The 27683-nt window shown below is 38.7% G+C and overlaps 1 protein-coding gene across 7 annotated transcripts; it reads left to right on the top strand.

Moving 5' to 3' along the window:
- The first annotated feature begins 1035 nt into the window (after nucleotides 1–1035).
- ZDBF2 (zinc finger DBF-type containing 2) lies at nucleotides 1036–16462 on the top strand. Of its 7 annotated transcripts, none has more exons than XM_086897348.1 (9): nucleotides 1079–1180; nucleotides 2602–2708; nucleotides 3354–3405; nucleotides 3523–3581; nucleotides 3969–4020; nucleotides 4579–4684; nucleotides 5541–5668; nucleotides 7028–9605; nucleotides 9883–12247. In XM_086897348.1, exons 7-9 carry the CDS (start codon nucleotides 5592–5594, stop codon nucleotides 9922–9924), a joined length of 2697 nt encoding a protein of 898 aa, XP_086753474.1. In that variant the 5' UTR covers nucleotides 1079–1180; nucleotides 2602–2708; nucleotides 3354–3405; nucleotides 3523–3581; nucleotides 3969–4020; nucleotides 4579–4684; nucleotides 5541–5591; the 3' UTR covers nucleotides 9925–12247. The 7 variants fall into 7 exon arrangements, with proteins under 7 accessions (XP_086753470.1, XP_086753468.1, XP_086753471.1 ...); XM_086897347.1 differs by having other exon boundaries at nucleotides 7028–9740; XM_086897344.1 differs by lacking the exon at nucleotides 3523–3581 and having other exon boundaries at nucleotides 1036–1180; nucleotides 7028–9740.
- Nucleotides 16463–27683: the final 11221 nt, after the last annotated feature.

Below are 27683 nucleotides of genomic sequence, written 5' to 3'. Positions count from 1 at the left end.
AGCAAGAAAGATACACTCATAGGTATGCATGTATCAAAAGACTCCAATAGCAACTAAATTCAACCCTCCTCAAGAGAGGCCTTCTCCTACTTTTCTGTCATCTGAAATTTGTGTTGAATTACTTGCTCAGCGTGGGTGGACATTTCTAAGCTATGGTTTCATAATCACAGAGCCACACAGCAGTGCCTTTTTACAGCAACCTCTTTAAATTTTCCGTATTACAGTGCATTCAAGATTGTTTTCCGTCCATTGCACAATCCAAGCTTGTATCTGCACCTGTCTTCACACATAAGGGTGTTGTGTTGACTTTGTGTCTGCCTGGATTGCTTGTAATACCCTGCTGCTTCAGCATCATGAGACAAATATGCAACGGCTGGCTTCCCATAGGAGACGAGAAAGGTCCAGAACCCTGTAACTGAAAGTAAGAGAACCTGAGGTAAGGTCACATTCTTAATCCCACTTGTAAGAGAAGCAGCTCTAGCATTTAACTCTGATAAGTCAGATCTTAATGTTCTGATAAAACCTACTTGAACAAGCCATACCACGTAAAGCAAGCTACTTTTACTGGCCGAAAATAAAGACAAAAAAAAAAAAAAAAGGCTTAGCCTGCTCTCAAGTACATGAAATAATGTGTTTTGAAGGAGAAAATGCCAAGTACAGTTGTTGAAATGAAACTTAGCTAAGAGGTTACTTTTCCGTAACACCCAGCCGGGGCTGACAAAAAGACGCCACCCCGAGGTGTTCTGGAGCAGTTTTCCAGCACCTGGGCTGGAGAAAGCGAAGTTTTGGGGCACCGTGCGAGCTGCGCCGAGCCAGCTCCCCACAGCCCGGCCCGCGCGGCGGCTGCGGGACGGGATCCGGGCGGAGCGCGGCGCTGAGGGCGGGAGGCACCCGGGCCGGGCCGGGCCGGGAGAGGCGCTGAGGGCGGGAGGCACCCGGGCCGGGCCGGGCCGGGCCGGGAGAGGCGCTGAGGGCGGGAGGCACCCGGGCCGGGCCGGGCCGGGCCGGGAGAGGCGCTGAGGGCGGGAGGCGCCCGGGCAGGGCCGGGAGCGACGGCCCGGGAACTGCAGCTCCCGCCGTTCCCGGCGCGGGGCGCGGCCCGCCGACCCGGAGCAGGAAGCCGAGGATGGCGTCCCTTGACCCCAGCGCGGCGCTGAAGAGCGAACGGGGAGTGATGGAGGTGAGACGGCGCCGGGAGCGGGGAATCGGGAGCGGACGGGTCCCGCTCAGCGGCCCCTCAGCGCTCGGCGGCGGGTGCCGGGTCCCGGCGGGGCGGGCGGAGCTCCCGCGGGCACGGCCGGCCCCGGTGCCTCGGCTGCCGGCCGGCCCTGCGGCTCCTGCGGCTCCGCCCCGGGCGGCGGGGCCCGGCGGGAGACGGGGCGAGGCGGGACGGGCACGGCGGGCTCGGTGCAGCAGGGACGGGACCCGCGCCTTGCGGTGAGGCCGCGGGGCAGAGGCCGCTCCTGAGAGGAGCTGCCGCCTCCCTGGTGGTGGTAGTGCTGTGGGACGGCAAGTCCTCTGTTTAGGGGAGAGTTTCCCCTCCTGTTCTCCCTCTGCCCGCCCAGCACAGTTGCTCGCAGGTGAAGGGGTGGCAGAGGTGTTTATGAGGTGTATTTCGAGGTGCAGTTTTTGTTGCCTTTTCACCCTTTTATATTTTACTTGTTGCGGTGCAAGAGTGACACTGTCTGGAGAGTTTATCTGATGCCTTTGGCACCCAGATACTATCAGAATGCACCGCTGTTTTTTTTTTTTTTTTTTTAATTATTATTATATTTTTTTTTATGTGTACATTTCATACCCTTTTGTTGCGTTGTTAAATATGATTGAAGTTTTTCATTCTCTACCTGCTGTAAACAGAGTAATTCAATGAAGCCAAAACGAAGCATTTGTTTTAGAGACAGCTGCTAAAATATCTTGGTTAGAATTTTGCAAAATCAGATATTTCTGTATGTAACTGGTTGCTTATACATTTGTTACAATTTAAAGGATTTTTTTGGTTGTAAAAAATTTAATCTTAATCTTGAGCAGATATTATTTTCTCTTAATCCAACAGTTTAAGATAGTTCCCACTGTAAATATCTTAGCTAAGGCAGAATTATACAGTCTTTCCTTGGACATCTGAAAAATCCTTTGTGGATTTATAGCTGTAGTCCCTTTTTTTACTACATAAATTGCAACACTATGGGAAGTAGAGGGAGTTTGGTGTTTTGGTGGATTGTTTTGTTTTGGGGAGTGAGGGGCATGTTTAAAGTTGAGCTATTAAGATATTCCTTCTGACCATAACTGCTGTAACAGTTATAGCCCAGGCATTTTATCACCAACAGTGTATAGTCTGGCAAATGACAACAATGTTTAATACACAGGGCTCATGAGGAAGAAAGAAGAAACAAAGTTATTCCAGAAGGAATGGTTAACATTTATATAGGAAAGACTGTTAAAATTACTTCCATATTAAAAAAGATGTGCTGCAGACTTCAAAAAGATTTATCCATTTGTTCAACTGTTTGCAAAATCATACAGAAAAATTTACATGCCTTGGGGCATGTAATACATGCATTATTAATGTTATTTTAAAAAGCTCTTTAACTTCCTTGTTGCCAGATGGGATGAGAGAAGTGTCCTGCACTGCAAATGGCCTCTTGTTCAACATTTATTGCTTGCTAGTCTGGAGTCAGCTTTGGTGGATGAGGAAGGTTGGTGACTCTAAGGTAAGTATTAGAAAGCTGATTTAAAATGCTTGTGTTCCATGTAAAAGGCCTGTGTGACACCTGGAAGTCCTTTGTGTTTGGACACCCTAAAGCACGTAACTGCTTGTTGCTACAGTCATATTTTTATTAAAAACTGTGAGATTCAAAATTTATTTACAGATCTTTTGAGTAATAAAGATTACTTTTCCAGCCCAGATAATTACTTTGTGTGGTGCAGGACTCATATGGATTTTCTTACGTATATCTCTTGTCTTAATTGTTAAAGTAACTTAGGAAATTAAGCAATTAAATTAATTTGACAAGGTTATTGTTTAATAACCTTACAGAGTGTGTTCATAAGTATAGTATTTGATTTCAATAATTAAAAGTTAGCCCCTTCTAGCAAAGCTAAAACGTACTGTTAAGTGTAATATTAGGATAACCTAGTAAAGTAGAAGTTTTTTTTTAGAATGCAGCTTTCTTTAAATCAAGTATCTGTTGGACTCGATGATCTTGAAGGCCTCTTCCAACCTAGTCATTCTGTGATTCTGTGAAGTACTGGTCTATAGCTGAAACAGTTTCGAGCTTGTAGCTTGGACTGAAGGAGGAGCTTCAGGATACAGTGAGTATGAGGCTGGACTGGCTTTAAAATATTTTTACTTACAGATGTTTGAGAGAATCAAGCGATCTGATGAAGCTTCTGCTTCTTCAGCACAAGGTAAGAAGCTGATAAAATTCAAAGTAGTTTTTGTTGCAGTTACATTAAAAAATGTAATAACTATCAATAGAAGCATTAGTTCACCCTAGAGTTCAGTTGCATACTTTGATTTCTTAGATTTCATTACGGAACTTAGATGGAAGGAGTGACTTCTGAATCATCCACAAAGTTTCCATGTAGGTGTAATTTTCTTGTCCTGTTGTAAGCTGTTTGAGACACTTTACATTTTATCTCAGTGATCATGGATGTTGCAGTACCAGTGTAGATTGCCTAGTCTTGAACCCTGATAGATTAGTAGAAAAACTCACTCACCTCAGCTATGAAAGAGTAAAGCTTATTTTACGAAGCTGTTGGATGAACTTTGTGGACAAAAGGATCTCTGTGCTTTTTTCGAACTTACTAAACCTTTTCTCTTCCTTTAAAAGTAGTTTTGACAAATGCAGTGTAAGAGAAGTAGCTAGCTGCAGGTAAAAACTCTCCATCTCCTTGATACTCTGTTGGTTTTCGTGTTTTGTATGTGTGTTTGCTTGGTTTATTTCTTGGTTGTTTTTGTTTTCCTGTAGGAATCCAAAGACATGGTGTTGAGGGCTCTCCACGACAAGACAGCAGTAGCAGGTAAGTTAGGTGATGATCTAGCTGGCATCTAGCTTACCGCTAACCAGAGTAAAATTGGAAGAATCTGCTTTTCAGCCTTATCTGTTACTTTGTGTAATGGATGACAGTGGCACAAAATGGATTAATTGTATGATTGGAGGTCCTTTGTATCTTACACCCAGGTACTGTTAAAAACTGTGGGGAAGGCACATTGTAGTGCTCCAAACTACCGTGTGGATGTCAAGTGTTTGTGGTCTTTTTTTCTTTTATTTCAAAATGCTAACAAACAGACAAATGAAAAGATGACTGCCCTTTTCTTTAGAGGCAGTTATTTTCAGATTTCAGCTAACTGTGCCTTTAAGCTGTTATCCTTTGTTCTGCATTTAAGGAAGAAGTTCTTTAGTGACATTTGCTTGAGAATACTTTCAAATACATAGTCCCACTTACCATTAAAAAGTCTGAAACAGCAAAATTTATTTTGCAAGTTTTTCCCATCTCTGTAGGAAGATAGATATTTTGAATTTCCATGGTAAGGACATGGATTAAACAATCCAACATAATATTACCTGCTTCTTTCAGTTTACACAGAAGAGGGCAAGAACATCCTCAGCCTGGAGCATCCCCTGCGCAAAATAGACAAGGATACTGCAACTGTTGCCATGTACACTACAGTAATCTGGAACAGGTGAGACAGCTCCTGCATAATTTGGCAGCAGATAGCAGGGAGTAACTAAAGGCCTTATCAACTAATAAATATCAGTTTCTACACCGAACAGCCAATACTGAGTGAAAAATAAGCAGTTTGTGAATTGCACAATACGTGGCCTGAGGAAGATACCTTGCCTATTTTGTTACCTGTTGTAAAAGATGCCAGTGGAGTGGCACAGCTGCTGCAGTCTGCTTTTTCAAAGTGCCACACAGCTCTGCATTGCATCCATTATGGTTTTTTCTCTGTCTTTAATCTTGAGATCTCTATATATTTTAAACTATATGGGTTCTAGTAATATGTCAGATATCAAGGCTGGGGATGTTTGATCAACCATTTTCAGTTCTTTTTTCAGTCTCCTGTCTTATAGACTTTTTAAATTAGGAAGTAGAAGCTTATTTAATCTTCTACACTTAAGAATATTCTTATTAATTAGAGTGAATTATAGGATGTTTGCTCATATGAAGTTCAAGAATATTATAAGTAATTTATAGCTACATTTATAGTATTTGTTCTGGTTAAGAGACTTGTGAGCAGCTGGGAGATTTGTGAGAGTATTTTTACTAGTTAGAAGAGATTTGTCAGCAGCTACCAGAACCACTAATGCAAGTTCTGACTCAGAAAGATGTTTCAATACATTTTAGTATTATTTGAGACTGCCTAAGCATATTTAAAAATCTCAATTAAGATTTTAAAATAGTAAAAGAAGGTTTTTCTGTTTATTTAAATATTTTCATAGCAATGGTGTAATGTTTAACCTGGAAAGGAATTTTTAGGAATAGGCATGTGTGTTAGCAGTAGCATTAGACTAATCATCTGTTGTATCTTTCACCAGCATATTTTCAGCTCCCAGCACAGACATTTCACAACATACTGTAGGAATCGTATGGGTACCAGTAGCTTGATGGAGCGTTTCCTTCAAGATGTTTTACAGCATCATCCCCACAGATACCATGACAGCAGGTATAATACAGAAGGCTTTTTTTCTAAATATGTGTTAGTGGGAATGCATGTGTTGGGAATTCCTATTTCTGTTCTACTGCTGAGCAGTACATTTGGCCCATTTGAGGTGTAACTTGCTCAGTGAAGACTATTTAGAAAGACATGTATTTATATAAACAGCATGCAAGTATATTGCTTTACTGTTGTCTCTGCACTTTTCAATTCTTTTCACCCCTCATGGATTTGAAATAACACCACTGATAGCTTAGGTGACCAAGAATTCATGCAAGGGCAAAACAGCCCTTCAGATGATAGGCATTGTTTAATTATCTGATGTATTTGATTACTTTGCATTCATGTAGTAATAGTTCTTTTCCAGTGTTTCATTATATGAGATTTCTCTTGCTTAATCAGTCTTGTATATCCCTTAGCTGTATGTAGTCTTAGTTGTATAACCAAGGAAATTGCTGTACTATAAAATTTGTTCACAGTACTTCTGTTAGCTGATGCCTGCCATGTATTAAAATAAGCATCCATTTGGGTCTTGCAAGATCTGGTTATAATTTTTGAGTGAAACACAATATTCTCTTCTTCAGTTATATTTACATATTTTAAAAATTGTTTTCACTGGATTTGCCTGGCTGCTACACATTGTAGCCTTGTGGGTTCCTGTGTTGCATAGGAAAAATAATCCATATCTGTCAGTGTGTTAATTCTGGAAGTCATAAACCCTTGTGTTTGAGGCTGTCTTAGACAGAACTGCTAGATACAGAATACAGAAAAATCTGTTGTCACAGCAAGACTGAACAATCCTTACTTGGCTTCTTTCAGGAGTGAGTCAGAAGCTGTGGTATGTCTGTGAGAAACAATAAACATGGAATTCCTTGGCCACATGTGCAGAGTTCCTATCAGGCAGCCATGTTTTTTAGGGAAAAGGTCATTAATACTCAACAATGATTTTATTCCATTTCTCTACAAAAGCTCAGTTTTAAGTAATGATAGTATGACCAGTGAAATTATCTCTTTACAGGCTTACCACTTCAAACAAAGGAAGTCTCTTTACTTTTCCTGCTTTGCTGTATTTATAAAATTATTGTAATCTATGTTTGGCCATTCTTAATTGATGATTACATAGAGAGGGTGATAGACTAATGCCCAAATTGTTATCTTTAGCTTTGTGGAGCATATCCCCCTCCATAATTTTAAGAAATTGAATATCTCTGCTAGAGTAGCAGAAACCATAATTTCAGCTTGTTCATTAGAAGTGATGCAGTCTAGGTAATGACTCTTAAAAAACCCCATTTTCAAGCTGTTGTTTGAAAAAATTTTAAGCATATTTACAGTATTTATATAAGGTGTTTTTTCTCCCCTCCCCTTTAGACCAACCTATGATGACATGCCACTTCCCATCACTTTGGAGGCTCCTAGAATTTCTCGCCTGTCCTCGGAAGAGATGCAGAAAAAAAGGAACAGTGAGAAACAGGAGAATTCCAGCAAAGACCAGGAATCCATTCGTGAAATAGGCTCTTCTGTTCCATGCCTGTCTTGTGAGAGCACAAAGAAAATTTCTGTTACACAAGGAGGTTTTCAAAAACTTCAAAGAGGCCGGGAACATGTTCCAGGAATATCCCAGCAGTCTACTGGCATTTGTAGTGATAAGAAGTGGGTAACTCTGAAAAATGCTCGAATTGCAAATCATAGCCATGAAGGTCAGTTTACAGCTGTGAGCACTGTACCTCAGCAGTTTTCTCTCAGTCCTACAAGCCACAGTTCCTCTGTTAATCCTAAAACAGGAAAAGATGTTAGGGATTTGGCAGCATCAAATCTGTTTCCGCGTAGCAGATGTGATGACAGAGCAATGGAGGTCTGCAATAGCGATGTGTTACTGAACCCACGCTTGAATCCTGCTCCAGCACTGGGTCACCCAAAACGCCCTTCAGTTTCTCATCAGAATCCTACACGCAGCCACAGTAATTCTTCCTTTATTACCTCAGGTCAATCTCTCTCAAAGCGAGATAGTTTACGAACTCAGGATGAAACTTTGGTGTCTGATCTCCGTCTCAGGGATACTGTGGGTATCAGCAGCTCCCTAGATCTTGGGACATCCCCACAACTAGCAAGATGCAAAAATGCAAAGACAGTCAGAGGTGATGAAAGTTCAGTGGATGCAACTATTGAAGATGTAATTTTGAAATACTGCCATGAAACTACATCTGAAGAAATTGATTTCAAAGAAGAGAATAATCCCAGTGTACCTTTTTCATCACTTCTGGACCATACTAATTTAGAGGGCTCTGAAATGAGTTTTGACTGTGATGCACCGATACAGGTAGGAACAGATTTACCCAAGGCAGCTATAAAAGATATAGAATTCCTGAAAGAGGTCCAAGTATGTTTGCAGGATAAAGACTATGGAACACAGCTCTCTTCTGTTTTAAAAACTGAGTCATTAGAGAAAACAGAAGCAGTGAAAAAGGATGTTGTAGTTCATACTGAAGAACCAGTTCTTCCAGCCCTGCCTCACGTGCCTCCTTCTTTTGTGGGAAAAACTTGGTCTCAAATAATGTATGAAGATGATATAAAAATTGAAGAACTTGTGCGTGATTTCAGGGAAGGTCGTTTTCGCTGCTATTTTAACAGTGAATCCTCAGCCAAATGTACAGGGAAGAGAACGAAGAAAAAAAAGCAGAAGGATGAAAAAAGGATCGATATTATTGAGGGTAATAGAACAGAAAGTGCACCAGTTAAAGTGTTGCCAGAATTTAATGATGCTTTAAGTGGTGGCTCTGATTTTGATAACCCATCTTTAGCCTCAGATACACTATGCAACCAACAAATTGTAAAAATGCCTAGGAAAAGGACATGGCGCCTGGCTTCAAGGTGTCAGGTGGTTAAAGTCAGCCATGGCACCCAAACAAGTCTGCTGAACTACCCTGTAGCAAAAAGGAAAATGTCTAGAAGAGAATCTGATCCAGCTGATCAGAAAGCAAGCATTGCGTGGCTGGAGAATGAAAAAACTCCAAACATGAAAACTAGACTATGTGCCCTTAAACTTCCAGAGTCCTATAGCAAGATCATGAGTCCTATACAGCCCAAGACAGTGGTGTATGTGCTCTCATGCCCAGAGGTAAAACAGTGCAAAGGTAAACCTATAGATATTCCCAAAATGAGGAAAAATCATCACTCCACAGATAGCAAGGACTCTGTAAAGTATAAATACAAACAGTGTTCTCTCAAATATTATGACCCACTGACAAATCGAATTCTGAAAACTCCTCCAAAGAGTACAGTTGGAGAGAAGGCCAAAAAGCCCTCTCATGTCCGACAGCTTTTCAGAAGTCTCAGCTTTGATGCAAACATGAAGAAACTAGCTGATACACAGAGAGAAAGCACACCATCAAAGTCACTCAATTGGTCAGATTTTTGTAGTTCTTCAGCATCTTTCCTGCCAGATCGAGATAAAGGGAATGATGCAGCCTCAAGTCAAAAGGCAGATGGACCTTCTGTTTCCACAGAAAGAACAGATTGTCTTGCGTCTGAGAACTCTTTTAAACACCTAATCATTTCACCTTTGAATTCTGTGATAGAAGGTGATTATAGATTAATTCCATTTAATAGAATTACCAAAACTCCTCTGACCTCCATCAGGAGCGAGTGGTTAGAGAGGGAGACTCCAAAAGCACTATGGAAGAGAAAAGAAGGCACTAATAAAGAACCAGTTTTTCCCAGAAAGGCTGCAGGATCTAAGTCTGTCAGATGTACTATTGGGAGGAGAGGAAACAGAGTAACCACAAGCAAACAAACGTCCCGATCTAAAAAACAGCGGAAAGAGGGGATGAGAAGACAACTTCAGCCTTGTGCCCATAAATCTGCTTTCTCCATCCATAGGTGCCAGACAAGAAAAACTACAGTGGGAAAGCACCCTAAGAAAGAAAAGCCTGATGCTAAAAAATTAAAGGTGAGGAGGAAACCAAAAAGGGCTTTTCTGAACTCAACAGTTGTAACAGGGATTCCTGAAAAAAGGCGGAAAGTCGCATCAGAATCTTTTCCCAAGAAACCAGAGCAAGCTTCCTCCAAAGTCAGGAACTGGGAAGTAAGTGGAGATCGGGGTCATCCTGGCACTGTGAACCAGCCCTCTAGAAGGACTTCTGCTGTACCATTACTTCGAAACTGTCTTGTTCTACCAGGTGAGAGCTAGCTACCAAAAGAACTTTTTTTTCTTTTTTTTTTTATAGCCAGCACCTGGAAGAAGGAAGGGGAAAAGAAGGAGGTCATAGACAACGCGGTTGAAGTGCTAGAGCTCCGGGAAGTGCTAGAGCTCCAGAAAGTGCAAAGCCAGTCTAATGTGAAACACATACAACTGTAAATTCAGCTCTTGTTCCTGGAATATGGGGACACATGGGGACACAATATATTGCACTGTTCTACTGTGTAAAGCTGCAGAAATTGTGGATTTGATTTAAAAGCACTTAGAATCATATTGACTAGTCTTCACCTGTACATCAGCAAAATGACCTTGAATGGTATCATATTGTTATTATGGTATTATCCATGCATAACAGTGCACTATAATAGGGTAATTTACAAGCTGTGTTAATTAATTGTGCCTATTTTAATTTTTTCACATAATTCTAAAGTGCAGGAGATGACTCAATTGCTATGCTAGAAATTTAATGAAGATACATCAATCGGGGCTGAAATTTATGTATGTATTTTGTTTTTGTGTATATGTGCACCTTCAACACATAATATATACTTGCCTGTGGAATGGCATTAAAAATAATACAGTATGATACAATTCAGATCAATTCAGTGCTTTCTTGAAATGAAATACAATTTTACATGTTTTTCTATTGAATTCTTTGTTTCTGAAACCATGTCCAAAGCATTTTTTTTTGACTAAAAGTCACTGTGGGCTCTCCTCAAGCAATAATGGACCATGCTGGTAAGGAAATAATGTCTCCATAGGGGACTGTTCAAATGGTGGTGGCTGAAGTGAAATCTCAAATTCTAAAATAAATAAAGGGTTAGGTTTGGGGGTTTTTGTTTATTTGTTTTTAATAACTTATTAAGTTTATAGGTGAATTTCACACTCCTTAGTGAGGGGGATGGCAAAGTTTTAATGCAAAGAAATAGCAGTAAGTTGTTTCAGAATGTCAGCCTTGAGTTTGGGGTTCTGTGCTTTTCTGTGTTGGTTAAATTTTTACAGACTAGAATAGAAACTTTATTTCTGAATTTTCAGTAAAATACTTAAATAAGCCTAACACAACATCCATCTAAATGTATTAGAGTTCAAATGTTTGGTTAAAAAACCTGGTTGAATTAACATCATATTCCATAGAGATTCATGTTTGGCCACTGATGTTCCATCTACTATAGTTTTGTGGCAAAAAACCCAAACCCAGGGTGTTTTAGCTTAATTTTCTTTTTTTTTTTTTCAGTTGTTATGATGACAGTTTATTTAATGTGGTTAGGAGACATAGAGCCAGTCTTACAGATGTTTCTGTGCTTTAAAACCCAAGATTAATGGTTCATTCACAGTAAATTAAACACGTAGTTAAACATCATCATAATCCAGGCTTTGGTTTTCAGATCTTCAATTTGATATATTATATAATCTATTTTACTTTGAAGGTCTTCATAAATTCTCTAGTGGTACAATACATTTTTCAGAACACAATTAAAACATGGAAAAGACCAGACCCTGCTGTCTCTGGCATTGAACATATCTGCACATTTTCCCCTCAGAAAACAAAATCCTTCTTGATTCTTCATTCAGTTCTTTCTGAAATGTCAAGGGTCGCAGATTTGGACTGAGATAGACTTAGAAATGGTTTATTTTAATACACAGTATCTGAAGGAAATATAAAAGCTGTCATCATAAACCACATGTTCAGAGAATATTTTGGAGATTTTTTTTTCATGTATATGCATATTTCCCTAGATAAATAAAAGATGTGCATGTGTCAGCTGGAAAGCAAGTTCCTTTATGAGTCAAATGTGGTCTGACGGATTTTTTTTAATTTGTTTTGTTTTAATTTATTTTTTTTTATATAAAGGTTGATTTCTATGGATGAATTTTCCTATTGTTGTCAGTAGACAGAATTGTATGACTGTATTGCAAGTCACTGGAAAATGAAGGGCTATATTATAAAGTCTTATAGCCCTCAACTAATTGTGCCTGTATAATTTAATATTTTGTCTAATATAAAACCGATGTTTTTAAAGCAAAGTTTTAAAGGAATGGTTTTTATAGAAAGGCTAATTTTTAGATAAAGCAAAAGAAGACTTTTAAATAAAGTTTGTTTTAAAGCAAAGCTTTAACTATAGATAAGTCCCATTCTAACATATTTTTATGATACAAGAATGTTTTCCTATCTAACTTCTTCCATCTTATTTTTCACAGTATTTCACATGTGAAGAGCATGAATTTGTGTGTGAATAAGTTTTAATGCACATTGTACTTTAAGAACACTAGTGTATATTTGTTTAGAGTCGAAATACTGTTCTCCATACTCATTCATTGTACATTTGTCTTACTCCAGTGCACAACTTTTCTTTGAAATCTTGAGTAATAAAAATGTGTTGAGGACTATAAAATGACTAATATTTTTAGACTATAATGTCTTTTTTTTGTTGTTTTTGATAATACACCCTCTTATCAGAGTGGGGTTTTTAGAAGAAAAATGTTATATTTAAATAAAAGTGTAAGTAGCCATATATTTTCCTTAAAAAAAAAAGAAAAATAAAAAAAAGTATGAAGTGTAAGAATTTATTAGAAGAATAAGACTTGAGGTAAAAATCTGGAGACATTTCTGTGGTTAACCTTGTCAAAATAAGGTTTACTGTAGGCTTTGATGTTAATCTATGCCTCGCTTTTGAGTGTTTAGAAACCTCTTCTGTGCATGCTCACTGACCACTAGGAAAAAGAAAAAGACTGTGATATGAGAAGTAAATGCAGAAACTGCTTTGGAAGGAATTATGAACATACTTGCAAACCAAAATATTGCAAAAATACTCAATATCATGTGCAAGAAGAAGAAAATTCTGGGGTCTCATGAAATAGGCAAGCACTTCCTGTTAGATAAGTAATACGCTTTCTGCCCTTATGGAATAGAACATTGTTTCATTAGCAGCGTGGCCAATACGTCAAAGCATGATTGTGAAGTCTACACAAATAGCAAACTTGAAAACTGGAATACTTTCTCTCTGAAATTGGTGGGCAGGTTGGTTGTTTTCTGGGTGATGTTTCTTGTTTCTGTTTTTTGGGGTTTTTTTTTTCCTTTTTTCTTTTTTCCTTTTGTGTTTTTTTTGGGGAGGGAGCGGGGACTGTGTTCTTTTAATGTTAGTGGACCAAAATGTTCTGTCAGTATGTTTTCGTGTCTTAATATACAGAAGCAAGAAAAGAGCTGGAGTAGAGAGGAATAAAGTCATGCTTTTTGAATTAGATTGGCCGCAGTTAGAACCAGTACCTTCTTTAATAGTTGAGAAAAATGTTACCATGTCATCTTCAATACATATGCAATTTTGACCTGTAAGTTTGTATTTTTTATTATACATTTCATAATTTTTAAAAAGTCTCTCCACATATAAAGTACTCATTCAACCTTTCAAAACAATCTTATTTTAGGCAGATAGATTTTTATTATTCACTAGTATTGTGAATCATGAGTGTGACCCAGTCATATTGTGCCAGGTGCTAACCAAACATAAAATAGCAATCCCTCAAAACTTTAGATATCTGACTCTTGCACCTCACAGTTCTTCAGTTAATTTTCTGATAGGATTTTTTGCTCTCTTGTTCTTTCTGATGGGTTTGTATCCCATGTTCTTGTAATTGTGTTATGAAAGTACTCTTCTCTGGGACTCAGATAAATGAGATATTTCTGTTTATTATGAGCCTATGCCTTCATCTGAAGTTGTTTAAGTTTCATGCTAAATTTCTGCCCAAATGAGAATTTGTTTTGTGGTTTTCATATTCTTGTTATTGATAATGTATTTTGCATAATTTTGCTTGATGTTGTAATTTTTTTATCTGCTTCTCTATCTCTTCTGCCTGCGGTCATTTGACATGATGTGGTTTTGTAAGGATGCAGCGCTACTACAGACTCATCCAGTGCTGTTGCTGGATATTCTTTCTCTGTTGTATCTTTTGCTCATTTTATTTCAGATTTATTGTTTTCATTGTTTTTCTCAGTCCTGTTTTTGGATTTCTTTTTTTATATTGTAAATTGCTAAATTTCAGGGCAGTATGCTCTGTTTGGAAGTAAATCAGTGACAGGTGTCAGAAGAGGACATTGTCCCAGTCTGAAGTGCTGAGAGCAGGTTGGCACAGGTGCTCCTGTGCTTGGGAGTCTGCTTTACTTCACTGAATAGTGTGAAACAGGAGTGGAAAGATAATTCTTGATTCCTTTGCCAGTCTTCCTTTCTTTTTCCCTTAGGGTCATTCTGCCTGAGAACAAGCTGAACTCATACTGGAAATAAATGTTTTTTCAGCTTTTGGTGTTTTGGGGAAAGATAGGAAAAGTAAAATGTATCTCTCTCACTAACATAACTAAAATCACTGAATTTTTGCCTTTAATGTTTTATCTGATGAATTAGAGCATTCCTGATAATATTTTTTAGAAAAATTTGTAATAGCATAGTTCTGAGCATGCCCAGAAGCAAAGGTTTTGTTCCTTGTTTATTTTGCAGTAATAAATTCATTCATTCATTCAGCAGAACAAATCTTGTTTTAATAAAATAAAAACTGAATATGTGCTTTTGGAGTTTCTTTATTCTGGAAGCTTTATTACATTGAAGCTGTTTGCTGTAATTTGTTGTGGAAAGAACACCACAGAATGCTATGGAATAAGCAGAATGAAGGCAGACAGTCATAATTTAAACAACTCTTCACAATGGTGTGATATCTTGACTCAGAGATGCCAAGATTTATCCTATTCTGTGCCAGCTGAAGCAGTGACACCCTAGGATGGCATTGAAAAGATGATAGATACATTTAAAATGTCTAACTTCATTTTGGCAGCATGAAACCAAGAAGCCCCAGCCACATGACAAGCCAGATCTTTGCAGAGCTTACTCATTAAGAGGTTTTTGAGCATGTGCACTTACTATATGAGGGCAGGGGCTGGAAGTATTATAGTCTTAAGCAGCTTTCTACTTTATGCAAAAGTTTGGCATCTGTAATCATAGATGGAATTAATGCAGGCAGAACTCCCTTCAAAGCTGTGTGCAACAATACTTAAGGGTGTGGTAAACAGATTACTGGAATTACTTGAGCGGTATAATACCTTGTTCTATAAATTTGGTAGTCATTTGCTGCTTGTAGCAGTGCCTGTTTAAACCAGTGTGATCTTTTGCAGGAGCAGCGCAAGCAGATGCGTCAGATCAGTAAATGGCTGAGAGGCAGTGGCACGTGCTTTCCTGAGGCTTTAGTAAGTCATAAAATTTCAGGACACGCTTCGCAATTTTCAGTCCAAACTTGAAAATAGCCATGGATTATATAGTTGGCCAAATGAAGTTAACACTGTGCTATCAAATAATGATTAACTAAAGATGTAATTGTTCAGCCATCTAAACATGGAGTTACAAACATAACCGAAGTTTAAGTCAGGTGATTGGTCTTTCATGGGAAATAAAAGCCATTAACAATATGGTTATAGAGTGTATAAGGGAGATCTAGTTCAAAGTGGTGTCTTTGGGAGTTATGATGGAATTAATAGCATAGTTTTGTTGGCTTGGGATACACTGGAGTAATTAGTGTTATAATTATTGTGTTTTGATGATTCTGGAAGTCATAATTATTTTCTTAGAGTGCAGAAGCATTTCTTATGAAACGTACGAACACATCATTATTGCAGTTTGTGATTTAACAGTTTCAGCATTTCTAAACTTAGATTCTTTTTTATCAGTGTTCTGCTCTTAAGGAAAACTGAAAAATAGCTTTTCCCAAATATGGGGATTCATAAACAGGCTTTTCAGTATCGCGTGTCCTCAAATATAATTGCACTTTAATGTTTTAAGTCTGGTCAGCTTTTTATATTTGCTGTGTCACACTGCATTAATGTTGGTACTGGTGCATCTGAAAATGTTGATTATAGCTTACTGAGTTATGATTGATATTGTGCAAAAAAGTTGCAGAATCAAAATACACCCTTGCTAGCCCATGCAGAGAGCTTAAATACTGTGCTGGCCTGGAGATTGTGCTGTAAGAATGAACAGAGAAGCTGAAGGCAGAGTCCTTGGCATGTGTTCCATCCCGTGTGGTTGCAATGACTTTTTTTTTTATTACACTGACATTTTAAGATGAAGAAGGATGTAGAAGTGATGCATAAGCCTTAAATATGTATTTTAGATTGGAACCAATGAATATTCAGCTTTGGGGGTTTTGTTTGGTTTTGGTTTTTTAATGTTTATCTGAACCTTGGGAACCAGTTTTCAAAATCCATCTACTCCTGTAGTGATGCAGCTCAGCAATCTTCTGGTATGTTACTTTTATTTGTTGCATGCATAGATAATACTTTTAGTGCTGCTTGTTTTATACTTTCAGCCACTGGTAAGGGGGGAGAAATATTTACTACAAGGATTGTGCGTGTACATCTGTTCGAAGGCTAAAGAGAAAAGTTGTAAGTCAGTACATGGCTACCAACAGATTTCTCCACATGCCAAAAGGAGCTCTGTTAAAATTCAGGTGTAATGATGAGCAATAAATCAGTTGCCCAAATGATGATACAAACACTTTTCATTTTATTGGCATTAGATGCAATCTGCATGTAATTAAAAATAAACATACTGACTTTTTGGTGGTGACAGTTATTTTATGGATTTCTAAATGTGTCTAGTGCTTTAATTTTTCGATCTGTTCTAGCAAATTATCATTTCCTGAGTTATTGCCAACACACTCTAGTTCTGATTGAATTTGGAGTCGGGGTAATAATGGAGTCAAAGTCAGCATGTTTTTACCTACCACAATTAGTTACTGTTCATACAGCACTTTCTGTGGATGTAAAGAACTCTTAAGTGTCTAATATTATCAAGAATTATCTTTATATTATTCTTATTTTGGACATTAGTGTTAAATGTATTTTTAAAAATGCATGGATACATTTATATTATTGTGAATATAAACGTGTATTTGTTATTAACAAGCACAGTATTTTTTTAGAGCTCAAAGGAGAGCACTAATGAAATAGTATTTTAGGTAATTTTATTTCCAATTATACAGAGACTATTCACTTTTTCTGTGCTTAGCAAATTTCTATTTTTCCTCCCTCACACTCCACCATTTTAAAATAAGAATTCATCTGCAATGCAGAGTTCTCCATCTTTATTTGCTCAGAGTAGGGTGTGATGAGTGTCATTCAGATGTATCACAAAGATGGTTTTATGTAATTATGTAGTTATTGCATATGCCTTTATGAATACCTCTGCCTTTTCATTGAGTAAAGGGGAGCCAAGCATCCCTGTTTGGTTCTCATCCTTTTGTCTAATTTTATTGCCCACCCCATCCTTCTCGAGCTCCCTATGCAGCCAGTGGGTCAGCTCCCCTCTTTTCCTTTATTTATTGCGCTCTACAGTATGTTGGAAAACAACCATTTTTAATTCACAGGAAAAAATAAGTTGAAACCATTTTCAACCATTTTTTTTTCCTGTAAGAGACTCACATCTAGTGCATGTGAGGAGAAACAACAAAAATCTGACTTATATTTTGGCAGGCCTTGTGTTCCCACCATCTCCCCTAAGCTCACAGAAGTGCAGTAAGGGCTGAGGTTGGCAGGCACCTCTGGTGACCATCTGCTCCAATCCCCTGCTCACAGCAGGCTCAGCTGGAGCAGGCTGCTCAGCCACATCCCACGGATTCTGAGCATCCCCAGCCATGGACATTCCACAGCCTTTATAGGCAACCAGTTCCAGCACCTGGCCGCCCACACCCTCATATTAAAAGGGTTTTTATCTCGATGTTTAAACAGAGTTTTCTGTGTTTCAGTTTGTGCTCACTGTGTCTTGTCCTTTCACCATGCTCTGTAGGTTTGTTCCTTGGGTGGCAGCTGGACCAGTGTTCATGCCCCCTTGTGTCCCTCGCTGTGCTGGCACAGTCCACAGGGGCTGTGGGGAACAGCTGGCACTGACACCCAGCTGTTCCGGGGAGATTTTCTTCAAGTGGGGAGCCCAGCTCATAAAGGTGAAGGTGCCAGTGAGGATTTGTGTGAGTTTTGGTTTTCCTGGGTTTACCTGGATACTGTGGTGTATTTACTATTTAATATTTATCCTGGATAAATTCAGTCCTCTAAGCCAACTTTCTAAGGCTTGATACTCCTTTTTATCCTACAGGAGTTGGGTTGTTTGCATTTTTGTTGTGTTTTTTCTTTTTTCCCCACTAGATTTTTTTCCTTTGTTCTCTTGGATATTTGAAGTTCTATAGGTTTGCTGACTGCAAATCTAATACTTAATACTTATGTACTACAATTTTCTTATATATATATAAAATATATATAAACATATATAATTATATATTAATATAATAATAATAATAAATATACATATTATATATAATTCTCTATTCTTCTTATGTATGCTCCCGTAATTACTTTTTTCTTCCTGTTTGCTTTTAGCTCCATTTCCTCTTGATTGAGACTTCTGTAATGGTTTACAATGAGTCCAAGATTTTGCTCTAACTGGCTTGGTATTCATTTGATTTGATAAATATTTTTCAAAGCTGACATTCAGGGTAACTTTCTGTGGCTTGTTACAGATTTTTTTACTTTTTTTGTAAGAAACTATAAGTTTCTTACTGTTTGTTTTGCTTCTTTCTTTTGTACAGACTTTCTTGCCTGTGTTCATAAAGAGCTTCTGTTTGGTTTCCCACTGCTGATAATTAGATTAAATAGCTTTTAATGAGGAGGGCTGGAGGAGCAGGAGTTAAAGGAGCCCTCTTTTGCTGACTTGTGCTCCCATTTCCTTCTCCAAGGCAGCCCTAGTGGCATTGTGCAAAAACCCAGCCTTTTATCATTTTGTCACTTTATCTCCTTTCTTAAGGATAACGGGTGTCAAGTCTGTAAAAATATAGGTATGTAGATTATAAATCATGTAGAACAGCTAGAATAGTAACATTAGATTAGCACATTTTCCACTGCACTCTCCTAAATTTGCTGTGAACAAAACCTTGATAAATTTTTGTCAGATATCAGAGAGATGAAGTTACAAACATGCACAGTGTGAGAGCTTGCAATGCTTGTCCCTCCTTTTATGTTTAGATTTATCTTTAAGAGGGCATTTTGGTTTCATTTTCTTTTTGTTTGAATACTGTGGCATGTATCTGTCATCAGTCTAAGTTATTTCTCTCAGTCCATCTTAGATAGAATGAGAGTGCTGTATCTTTTCTTTGCTAATATAATTATTTCTCTTAAGTTTGTAGGGGGAAATAATTAACATTTGCTAAAAAGTGACTTGTAAATCTGAGCTCCCCATCATCAGTTGGTGTGAAACTTAGTAAATTCTTTACTTATGTCTGAAGAAGTGGGGAAGGCATGAGTTTGCAACTCACTGTGAAATTTTATGTGAAATGCTTAAGTTGTGGTGGGTTTGAGTGCTTTTCCTCCTTTCTCTTTCTTTGGCATGTTTTAAAGAGGTACTTTGCGCTTTTAACAATATCTTGACAGTCAAAATTCTCAGCCTGTAAATGGATTTGAAAGGACTGAGTAGTAAAATTCAAGCACTAGTTGACTTGGTTTCAACTTTAATTTTCATATTTTTAACACTTAGAAGTGAATAGGACTACTGTTTGTGTCACATTCTCAGCTTTGTACTTTCAAGGAAGAAAATTTTTCTTTCTAAATGATGAATTATGAAGGCATTTGTACGTTAAGTGTGGCTGGTTTGTTGAGGAAAGGTTGTGGTAGTTTTTATTTTTATTTAAAGTAAATATTTAAACTTAATGACTTGCTGTAAGTGAAGGTCATGTAGCATCTCAGATGTCATTTTTGTAAGCAGCCTGTAGGACGATACTTGCTCTTTTTCAGCCTCTTTGTATTATGTCACTTAAGGCACATAGAATTTCTCTTGCAATTGCAAAATACATGTCTACTGCGCTGAAAATTAATGTTGGAAGAGGTACTAAGAGGCTGGAAACAGTCTTCTTGATTAAAAAAAGTTGTTGAATATAGCATGAAAGGCCTTAATGATGGCATTCACTATGTGATGTCAAGGTTTTATCTATTCATATTTGTGCATGTACTGGGCTTATTTGTCAGCTAGGAAGAATCTCATCAAAAGATGGATTTGAAACAAATTATGCTGAAGTCACAGAGATTTTGGAAAGTTTGGATGTGGATCTTAATTTTGCAGTTTGAATATGTGAATTTAATAAATACAGAAGAAACTTTAGTGCTGCTGTTGTCTGTTCCAGCTGAGGGAGGGCAATAGGACATTAATCCAGTAAGTTACAGCCCAGATCATCTAAGAGCTAACTTCTGTCATCAGTAAGCTCTCCTGTCAGTTCAAGGGGACCTACTTCTGATCTGTATCTGAAATCTGTAACATTTTGTGCTGATTCAGAGCCAAAGCACTGCAGGTAGAGCAGAATATTCATCCGTGTGGTTGGGCTGAAATCACCTGGTGTCAACGCAAAGACCTTCAGTGCCAGGAAGGAGCCGGGTCAGGTACCAAGCATGATGTGCCATTCCCTGAGGTATTCAGTCCACTATTCCTACTCTAAGAATATTTGTTCATTTTACTTAAATATATGAATTCTTTTGATACACAGTTATCAGCAGAGGAAAAGATTTACAACTACAGCACATAGCAATTTTGCCACGAGTCTGCCTGCCTAACCCAAGAAGTTGAGTTGCGTTATAGTTTCTTACCTGCTGCTTCCAATTAAGGACCTATTTAGCTTACTTTTCTTCAGTGGCTTACATGTTGGATGGAGTAGAATCAAAGAACACTTCCTATCTCCCTGCTTCAAGCCAAAATGCTAATTCTTCCTGTGTTCTTAACTGGTGCTTTGATAGCATGTATCACAACACAGGCGACTGCACAGCCGGGCTGCCAGCCTATGTTCTCCTCCCAGCTGTGCAGCTGCTCCAGGCAAGCTAACTATAGCTTTGTTTTTATGAGTGGCATGTCAAAGCCATCTATTTATAAACCAAATTAGAAAATGCCTTGGAACTGTAATTTTTCTTTCAGACTTCACTTCCAGCTATCCAGGAGCTCAGTATTCCATATACATAGATTTGCCTATAAAATTCGAATTTGTCTGAAAAATAAAAGATAATATATTAAAAAAGCTAAAACAAAAAAACCCCAACCCTGTTAAATTATAACATTTTGGAATATAGATAACAGTCAAAAACCATTTAAAAATATTTTATACTTTACCTGTAAGATGAATCATGAAGGATGTGCGGAGGCACTAATAAAATAATTCATATTTTTCCCATTTTCCATAATTTCCAATTAGTTGTTTATCTTGAAAGTACTTCTTGGTAAGAAACTGGTATTATGCTTGTTTTAAAGGCTAGAAAAATGAGGTAAGGTAAAATGCTTAAGAGAAATATTTTAAATGTGCTCACTAGTTTTGACTACCTTCAATTTCAAATCAAAATGCACACTGACTAATGCTAGAAGTTTGTAATGGTCTAGATGCCGGTCCAAGTGTTTGCTTGATTTTTATGAGGATCAGGCCCTAGGTAACGTGAAATGAATATCAATAAAAATTGTTGGTATTCAACATAAATGGAGATCCTTGATCATGTGGGGTTAAGCAACCTTCCCAAATCCACAAAAGAAACACAAACCCTCCAATTCTTTCTGATTTATGGATTAATATATCAGTATTGGAGAAACTCAACTTTTCTTACTACTTTCTAGGGGCCTGGGTAAAGTTGTGGAATTTTGATCTGGATTACATAGGCTGAACTACACTAAGGCCTGTGGATAATACTTCAGTCTGTAAACATCCAGTCTTTTTCTCTGCAGAGCCATTCTCTGAATGTGAGAGTAAGACAGCATGAGGAGCCAGTAGAATATAGTTACCCATGGGTAGGTGATGTTGGGAGTCTATGCAAATGGTTTTGGAAGAGTTTTCTGCATTAAATAATAGACTTTTCTCACATATTAATCTCCTATAACTAAGCATTTTCTTTTAAATATAAACGGCTCTGTGCCACTTTTAGAACACTTGGATCACTTTGTTAAATTATTAACCAGTTTTTATCATCGGTAGGGGAGTTTTTATAGAAATTAGAGCAGGATCTTACTCACTGGTTATTTTTAAAATGTGGCAGTGTGAAGGCTTGTACTTGTGACAAGGCTCATGAACAGAGCTGTTGTACAAACTTAGAGGAATTACAAAAATTAGAGATAGAAAACATTCTTTTTAGGCATAAAACTCCATCCAGTTTTGGTGCTTGCAATGTATTTGATATTCTGCTTCTGAAACCAGTGAATGTTGAGGCTGTTTAGCAGCTCTTGGTAAGTTCTTATTATATTTCAGGATACTGCTAGTAGACTGTGAATATTGAAACAAGGGGAAAACTGGTATTTAAATCTTAATTTACTGATAAGTGTTTTCTGCCTTGACACAAGGCATGGGTTGGCAGTAGGCTGTATGACATCTTTCTTTTCTGCTTTTTCTGTCACTTGCAATAGGGGCTGCAGGTAGAGAAGCACTGAGATCTTGTTTTGCTTGTAGGCCTGACAGGAGAAAAGTCCAGCTGTAGGGGCATAGCTAAGTGGATTACTGTCAACTAAATATTTGGAGGTACTTACTCCCAAATTCTCCATGATTTACCTGCAGGATACCAATGTACCTTATCCATAAATTCCAAATCCTGGGCTAGTGGAGTGTGGTCAGACATGAAGAAGTCTCTGTAATGATGTCTGCCAGATCCTGAGCAGCTCAGCTTCCAGACAGGAAAGACATGGGCTCTTCCAGATGGAGATGGAGCTCCATCCTCTTTGGTAGGAACTGAAAACAAAACAAGTCTGTTTTGCTCCGAACTTTAATGAAACATACCACAAGAATATATCAAAATCCACCAGAAAATGGAATTACCTTTCTGCAGAGTGCAACTTGTCTGTTGTAACTGAAAATATTTTGGTGAAGGACGGTGTAAAAATTTAGAGTTGAGAGAACGTGGGTGCCTCTTCCTCCAAGGCCCTACAGCATTACTTTCTCCAGACTAATTTAGAAGTCCCCGTTTTACATTTCACATGCCTGTTCCAATTTTCCTATTCAGCAGGTTAATCATGAGAGTATGCTGAACAAGTATGGATGTCATGAAGGTGGTTTGTGAAATCTCTGAGAACTTGCATTACATTGCCATTTTTAACTAGTCTCAGTGTACCCAAAATTAAAATTTAAGATTCAATAACATTACTTTCAGTGTCTTATTATGCTGTGTTGTATTTCCAGTATTCCTCTTTGCACTATGCAAAAGCAGATTTTATTTTCAATGGAAAATTACTAAATTTCAAAATTGGGTATGGATATATGCTGTTTATATAGCAAAATGCTCTTCTGACATTGGCAAGGCATATTCAGCAGATGGCTGGGGAGAGTCTAATCCTCTCCCTCCTGGCACAAGGAATGCTAATTACTATGTGCCTTGAGCAAAGAGCCTTCTAGATATTCAGCCGCCTTTCCTATTGGGGCAGAAATGTCTGCTGGAGAATGTAATGGAAAGATCTCCATGTAAATTCCTTGAGGACATCTTCACTGTAAAAATTTAAAAAAAACCCCAAAACAACGAAGTAAGAAATCTCTACTATCTCCAAATGTCAGTTGGAAAAGTAACAAGCCTTGCTGGCAGCCTAATGCAGATCATACCAAGGATTCATGCTGGGTGGAGCTTGGGTCTGGCAGGATAAGTGGGAAGAGATTACAACTGCTTCCATCAAAACAGAATCAGTTTTCAGGAGAGGCAGCAAAGGATATCTCCGTCTCCTCCTGACACAGCCATCTGAGACCTGTGAAAGATGTGGTAGGAGGGTTACCAGATGAGCATTTCACTCTTCTAGTCCCATTATTTGCAGTTTCATTGAATTGACAGTGAAGCATTGCAGCAAAGGAGCCACAAAGAGGTCAGAAAAATCTCCTTGCCCGACATGGGAAAATCACTCAATGAAACCTGAGACATCCCACCATGAAAGTAACCCAGAGAGCTCAGGTCCTTCCTGAGCTGTACAAATAGCGAAGGCACCCCTAGCACTGATCCAAGATCCTTGTTCGCAGCTGCCTCATTTCCAGCAGTGACGTGACAGGAAGCCAAGGGATGAGAAAGACAAAAGGAGACAGCGCTTGCCCTAGCACCTGCTGAGACCTGTCTCTCCTTGCCCAGCTCCTGCCTTTACTGAGCCCTTATCTGGCCCTGCCCCACCACTCAGCATGGCAGTGAGTGTGAAAGGTGACCTGGCTGCAACAGTGGTTCTGCTGTGGGGCAGCTCCTGCCTGATCTGGCTGGGAGCAGGGAAATTCAGAGAAGTGCTGACTGGCATCTTCACTGGTGGTGAGATTTCCTCCAAAGAACAACCTGAAGATGGCCATGGGCCAGAGGAGGAGCTCAGTGCCTGATGTATGTACCTACCTGAGTGTGTGGTGGGGAGCCTTCTGGGAGGGAACCAATCACCCAAGGGCCTCTTTTGTCTTTTTGTATTTCCAGCAAAGGCTTTCTGACCCAAACTCTGCAGGTCTTGGGTGTGATGTTTAGCACTTTTCCCTATGCACCCTCAGAGTCTTTTACTCAGGAACTTACTCTGACAAACTGATTCTCACCAAATAAGCCCCCCTGCCCAAGCCTGTCCCCGGAAGGTTGATGGCACTTGTCAACCCAGCATCTGGAGCTCCTCTGTGGCAGGCCAGCTGGGAGAACCACCTTGCTCACAGTTTATGTGGGCAATACTGACACAGTCTGACTGGTATGGTGGCATCAGCCAAAAAAAAACCCAAAGGAAGATTATTATTTATCTAATATCTCTGCTTTTCAGAAGTTAAAGTTGTTACCTCCTGCTATTTACCATCTTAATACTCTAACATACCAGCTGCGAAAAGTTTCTGTGCTGACTCTTTTCACTTGCCCCTCAAGATCTCCTTTCTGCTCACAGCAATGCCTGGGTAAGCTCTCAGGCTCAGGGTCATCTCTCCTGGCCTGTGTCACTGCTGCTGAGAGCCCTGCAAGGTCCAGTGCCAGAACTGTACTGGAAGCAGCTGAGAGGCAAATGGGGCAGTCCAAGCTGTGGTAACAGGCTGGCAAATAAGCTATCTGCACGCCCCTGCTATGTGAGCACGTTATTTCCTCAGTGACCTTGCTTTATGAATAAAAAATTCTTCCCTTTTCATAACTACAGTAGCAGAGAATTTTATTAATGTTTGCCAGTATAAAGAAAAGGTTACTGTGTCTTAATTTTACTGGGTTGCTTTAAAACTGATAAGATTTTATGGAAGTTGGGAGCTTGTGATCAGCTGTCAGTTCTATGTGCACGCTTCTTCAAGAAATGAATCTGTAGGGATGACTCAGGCTTGGCAACAAAAGATGTTCCCTCTGTAAAACAGTTACCTCTGAAAATGTAAGGCTGTTTCTTCATTGCTCTCTTGGAGAAGGGAGAGGATGATAAGATTGCTAGGATGATGATGAATATTTTAAATTTGAGCTTGCAGTTCAGCTGCATGACAGCTCATATCAGCCAAATAACATTTTCTACCCTGACTGGTTAAGCACATTAGTGCTTCCAGTACAGATTCTAGTTTTGGCTCTACAACTGGTTGCCTTAACACATTTGTCTGTGACCAAAAAGGGTTCCACAAACCTGGATTTAAATGTCACTGAAAGACTATTTGTATCTTATCTAAGCCCAGACTGAGGGCTGTTACCATATGCCCATATCTGTAAGGGCTGTTCTGAAAATAGAAATAACTAAATTCACTTGAAAACCAGAGAGAGGGAGGTTTCAAGTGTGGTACCTTCTAGGAGGTAACCAGTGCTCTTTTACACTGGTCTGGGTGTTGGGCTGTAGATTGGCAAAGTCAGGTTTAAAGCAATTAGGCTCAAGAAAATAAGGTCATTCTTTAGCTAGAATTAAACAGGCTGATGTTTTGAATTGAGTTATTGAGAGGCTAGAAGCAGAAATAGAATTGCATGGGTTTCTTGTGTTTGCTACTTAGGAAATTAATGCAAAAGAAATACTATAATTCTGATCACATTGGTTTTGATCTAGGAATTATTTTTTTATTACAGTGATGCTCCTTGTCCGCATCCATTCAGCTACTATTATTTCCCTCTTAGAGTTTGTAGGTGGTATAATGTTGTGACATACTGCTGTATTGCTTAAACAATGGACACTAAAGGCTGTTTAAAAGCAGTTTTCTCTTCTACAAGAAAAGTCAATTTATCTGTAAGCAGAATGAGCAAAAAGAGATATTTTGTGCTCAGCAGGAGCTCTTTGGTAAATGGAGGTTTCATGGATTATGCAACTATGTTGGAGAGCACCATAAATGTTTGGATGGGGCTAAAATAATGTTTAAAAACCCCCCAAAACAGGCTGGAAAACACTGTCCAGTGAGAAGGACCTTGAAATGCCTCTGGCCAGCAGAGGTCAGACTGCCCTTTAGACTGTGTAGCTAATCTGCTTTGTACCTTTGGGCAAGTTTCCCCGCTGTTTAATGCTCCAATCCAGCAAGCTCTGCCAGCTGAAGCATATTTGTTTATTTATTTAAGAAATTATTTTGCAATCCAAGCTCCACATGCAGTATCAGCACATGAGAACTGTCATAAAAATGAAGGATAATTCAAGTTTCAACTAAGTACTTTATTTTGCAGCCCTATGGTCCAAGTTTTGTATATGTATTTGATATGGAAATACTATTTGGTCTGAAATCCAATTTTGTTAGCAGTGAGATTTTGAAAAATTTGGTTCTTGTTTGGATACTTGATGCTTGCAATGCTTTGATTATCAGCAAACTCTTCCTTTTCAGCTACAAGTAGGAACAGCTTATTTTCTGGACTTGCTTGCAGTAAGCAAACATTTTCTGCTGCAAGTTAATGCATTCCTATGATTTTCTTAATATTTATCTGAAATTCTTTAACTGTGATATTGTAGATGGTGCAACTAAACCTGAATTAGAGGTATGGACTGCTTCTGGTGACATCTGTATTCAAGCAGCAGCTGGCACCTCTACCTGTGTGTACAGACAACTGTGCTGTATGTCCCTTGTGCATATCTGCACCAAGAAATTGTTCTGGCATCATTATACATTGAAGCCTTTGGTTTCTCAAGGCAACAACCTTGTGAAAAGAAGCAACCTCCTTCTTTATTTATGGGGGTTCTGGTGTCCACAAGTAAAAAATGGGATGAAGAGATGAGAAACTGAAAGGTGCTTAATGTTGGAGCATTTCTTAGTCATAAGATATGGATGGAATTTAAGAGAGAAAAGCAAATTAATAAATTCCTCATAAGAAGAAGTTTTAGAAGTAATAATAGAAAAAGTTATTTTTGAACTATGGGTTTTGAATAATAGACCTGTTCTTGGTGGTGGTAGGGGGGGTATAGGAAAAGTAGCACTTTTCCAAGCATGTATGCTACAAAAATACTCCATGCAGGATAAAATAATGATGCTTTCATTTCCAAGGATGTCTTAAAAAGCATGCTACATTTCCATAGTAACAACAAATAATAATGTGTGTTTAAACTTGTGGTTAACTAGTGGGATAAGCAATTCCAGAAAACCATAGGGAACATATGCTTATAGAGAAATAATAAGATCTTTGAAGGGTGACTAAGTGTGAGTTCATGTGGGTGAAAGGAAAAATGAAAGCAGCGGGGTAAAGGACATAATTTCACATCCCCCAGGTGTGGGTTCTTGACATGACAATCCACATGGGAGGGCTGTGTGTGAAAGAGGGTGGGTGTGAAAGAGGACTACCCTCTTTCATGGTTGTGACGACTTCAGGCTTTTTGTGCTCTAAAGGTTTGTGGCTGAGATTTTTGTCCAGAAAATTAACAGGAAGCCTGAGGGGTGCATACTCCATTGGGGAAAGACTTT

The sequence above is a fragment of the Cyanistes caeruleus genome, chromosome 7 (genome assembly GCF_971803275.1).
Source record: "Cyanistes caeruleus chromosome 7, bCyaCae1.hap1.1, whole genome shotgun sequence".
NCBI lineage: Eukaryota > Metazoa > Chordata > Aves > Passeriformes > Paridae > Cyanistes > Cyanistes caeruleus.
This window is presented reverse-complemented; position numbering and strand designations above follow the sequence as displayed.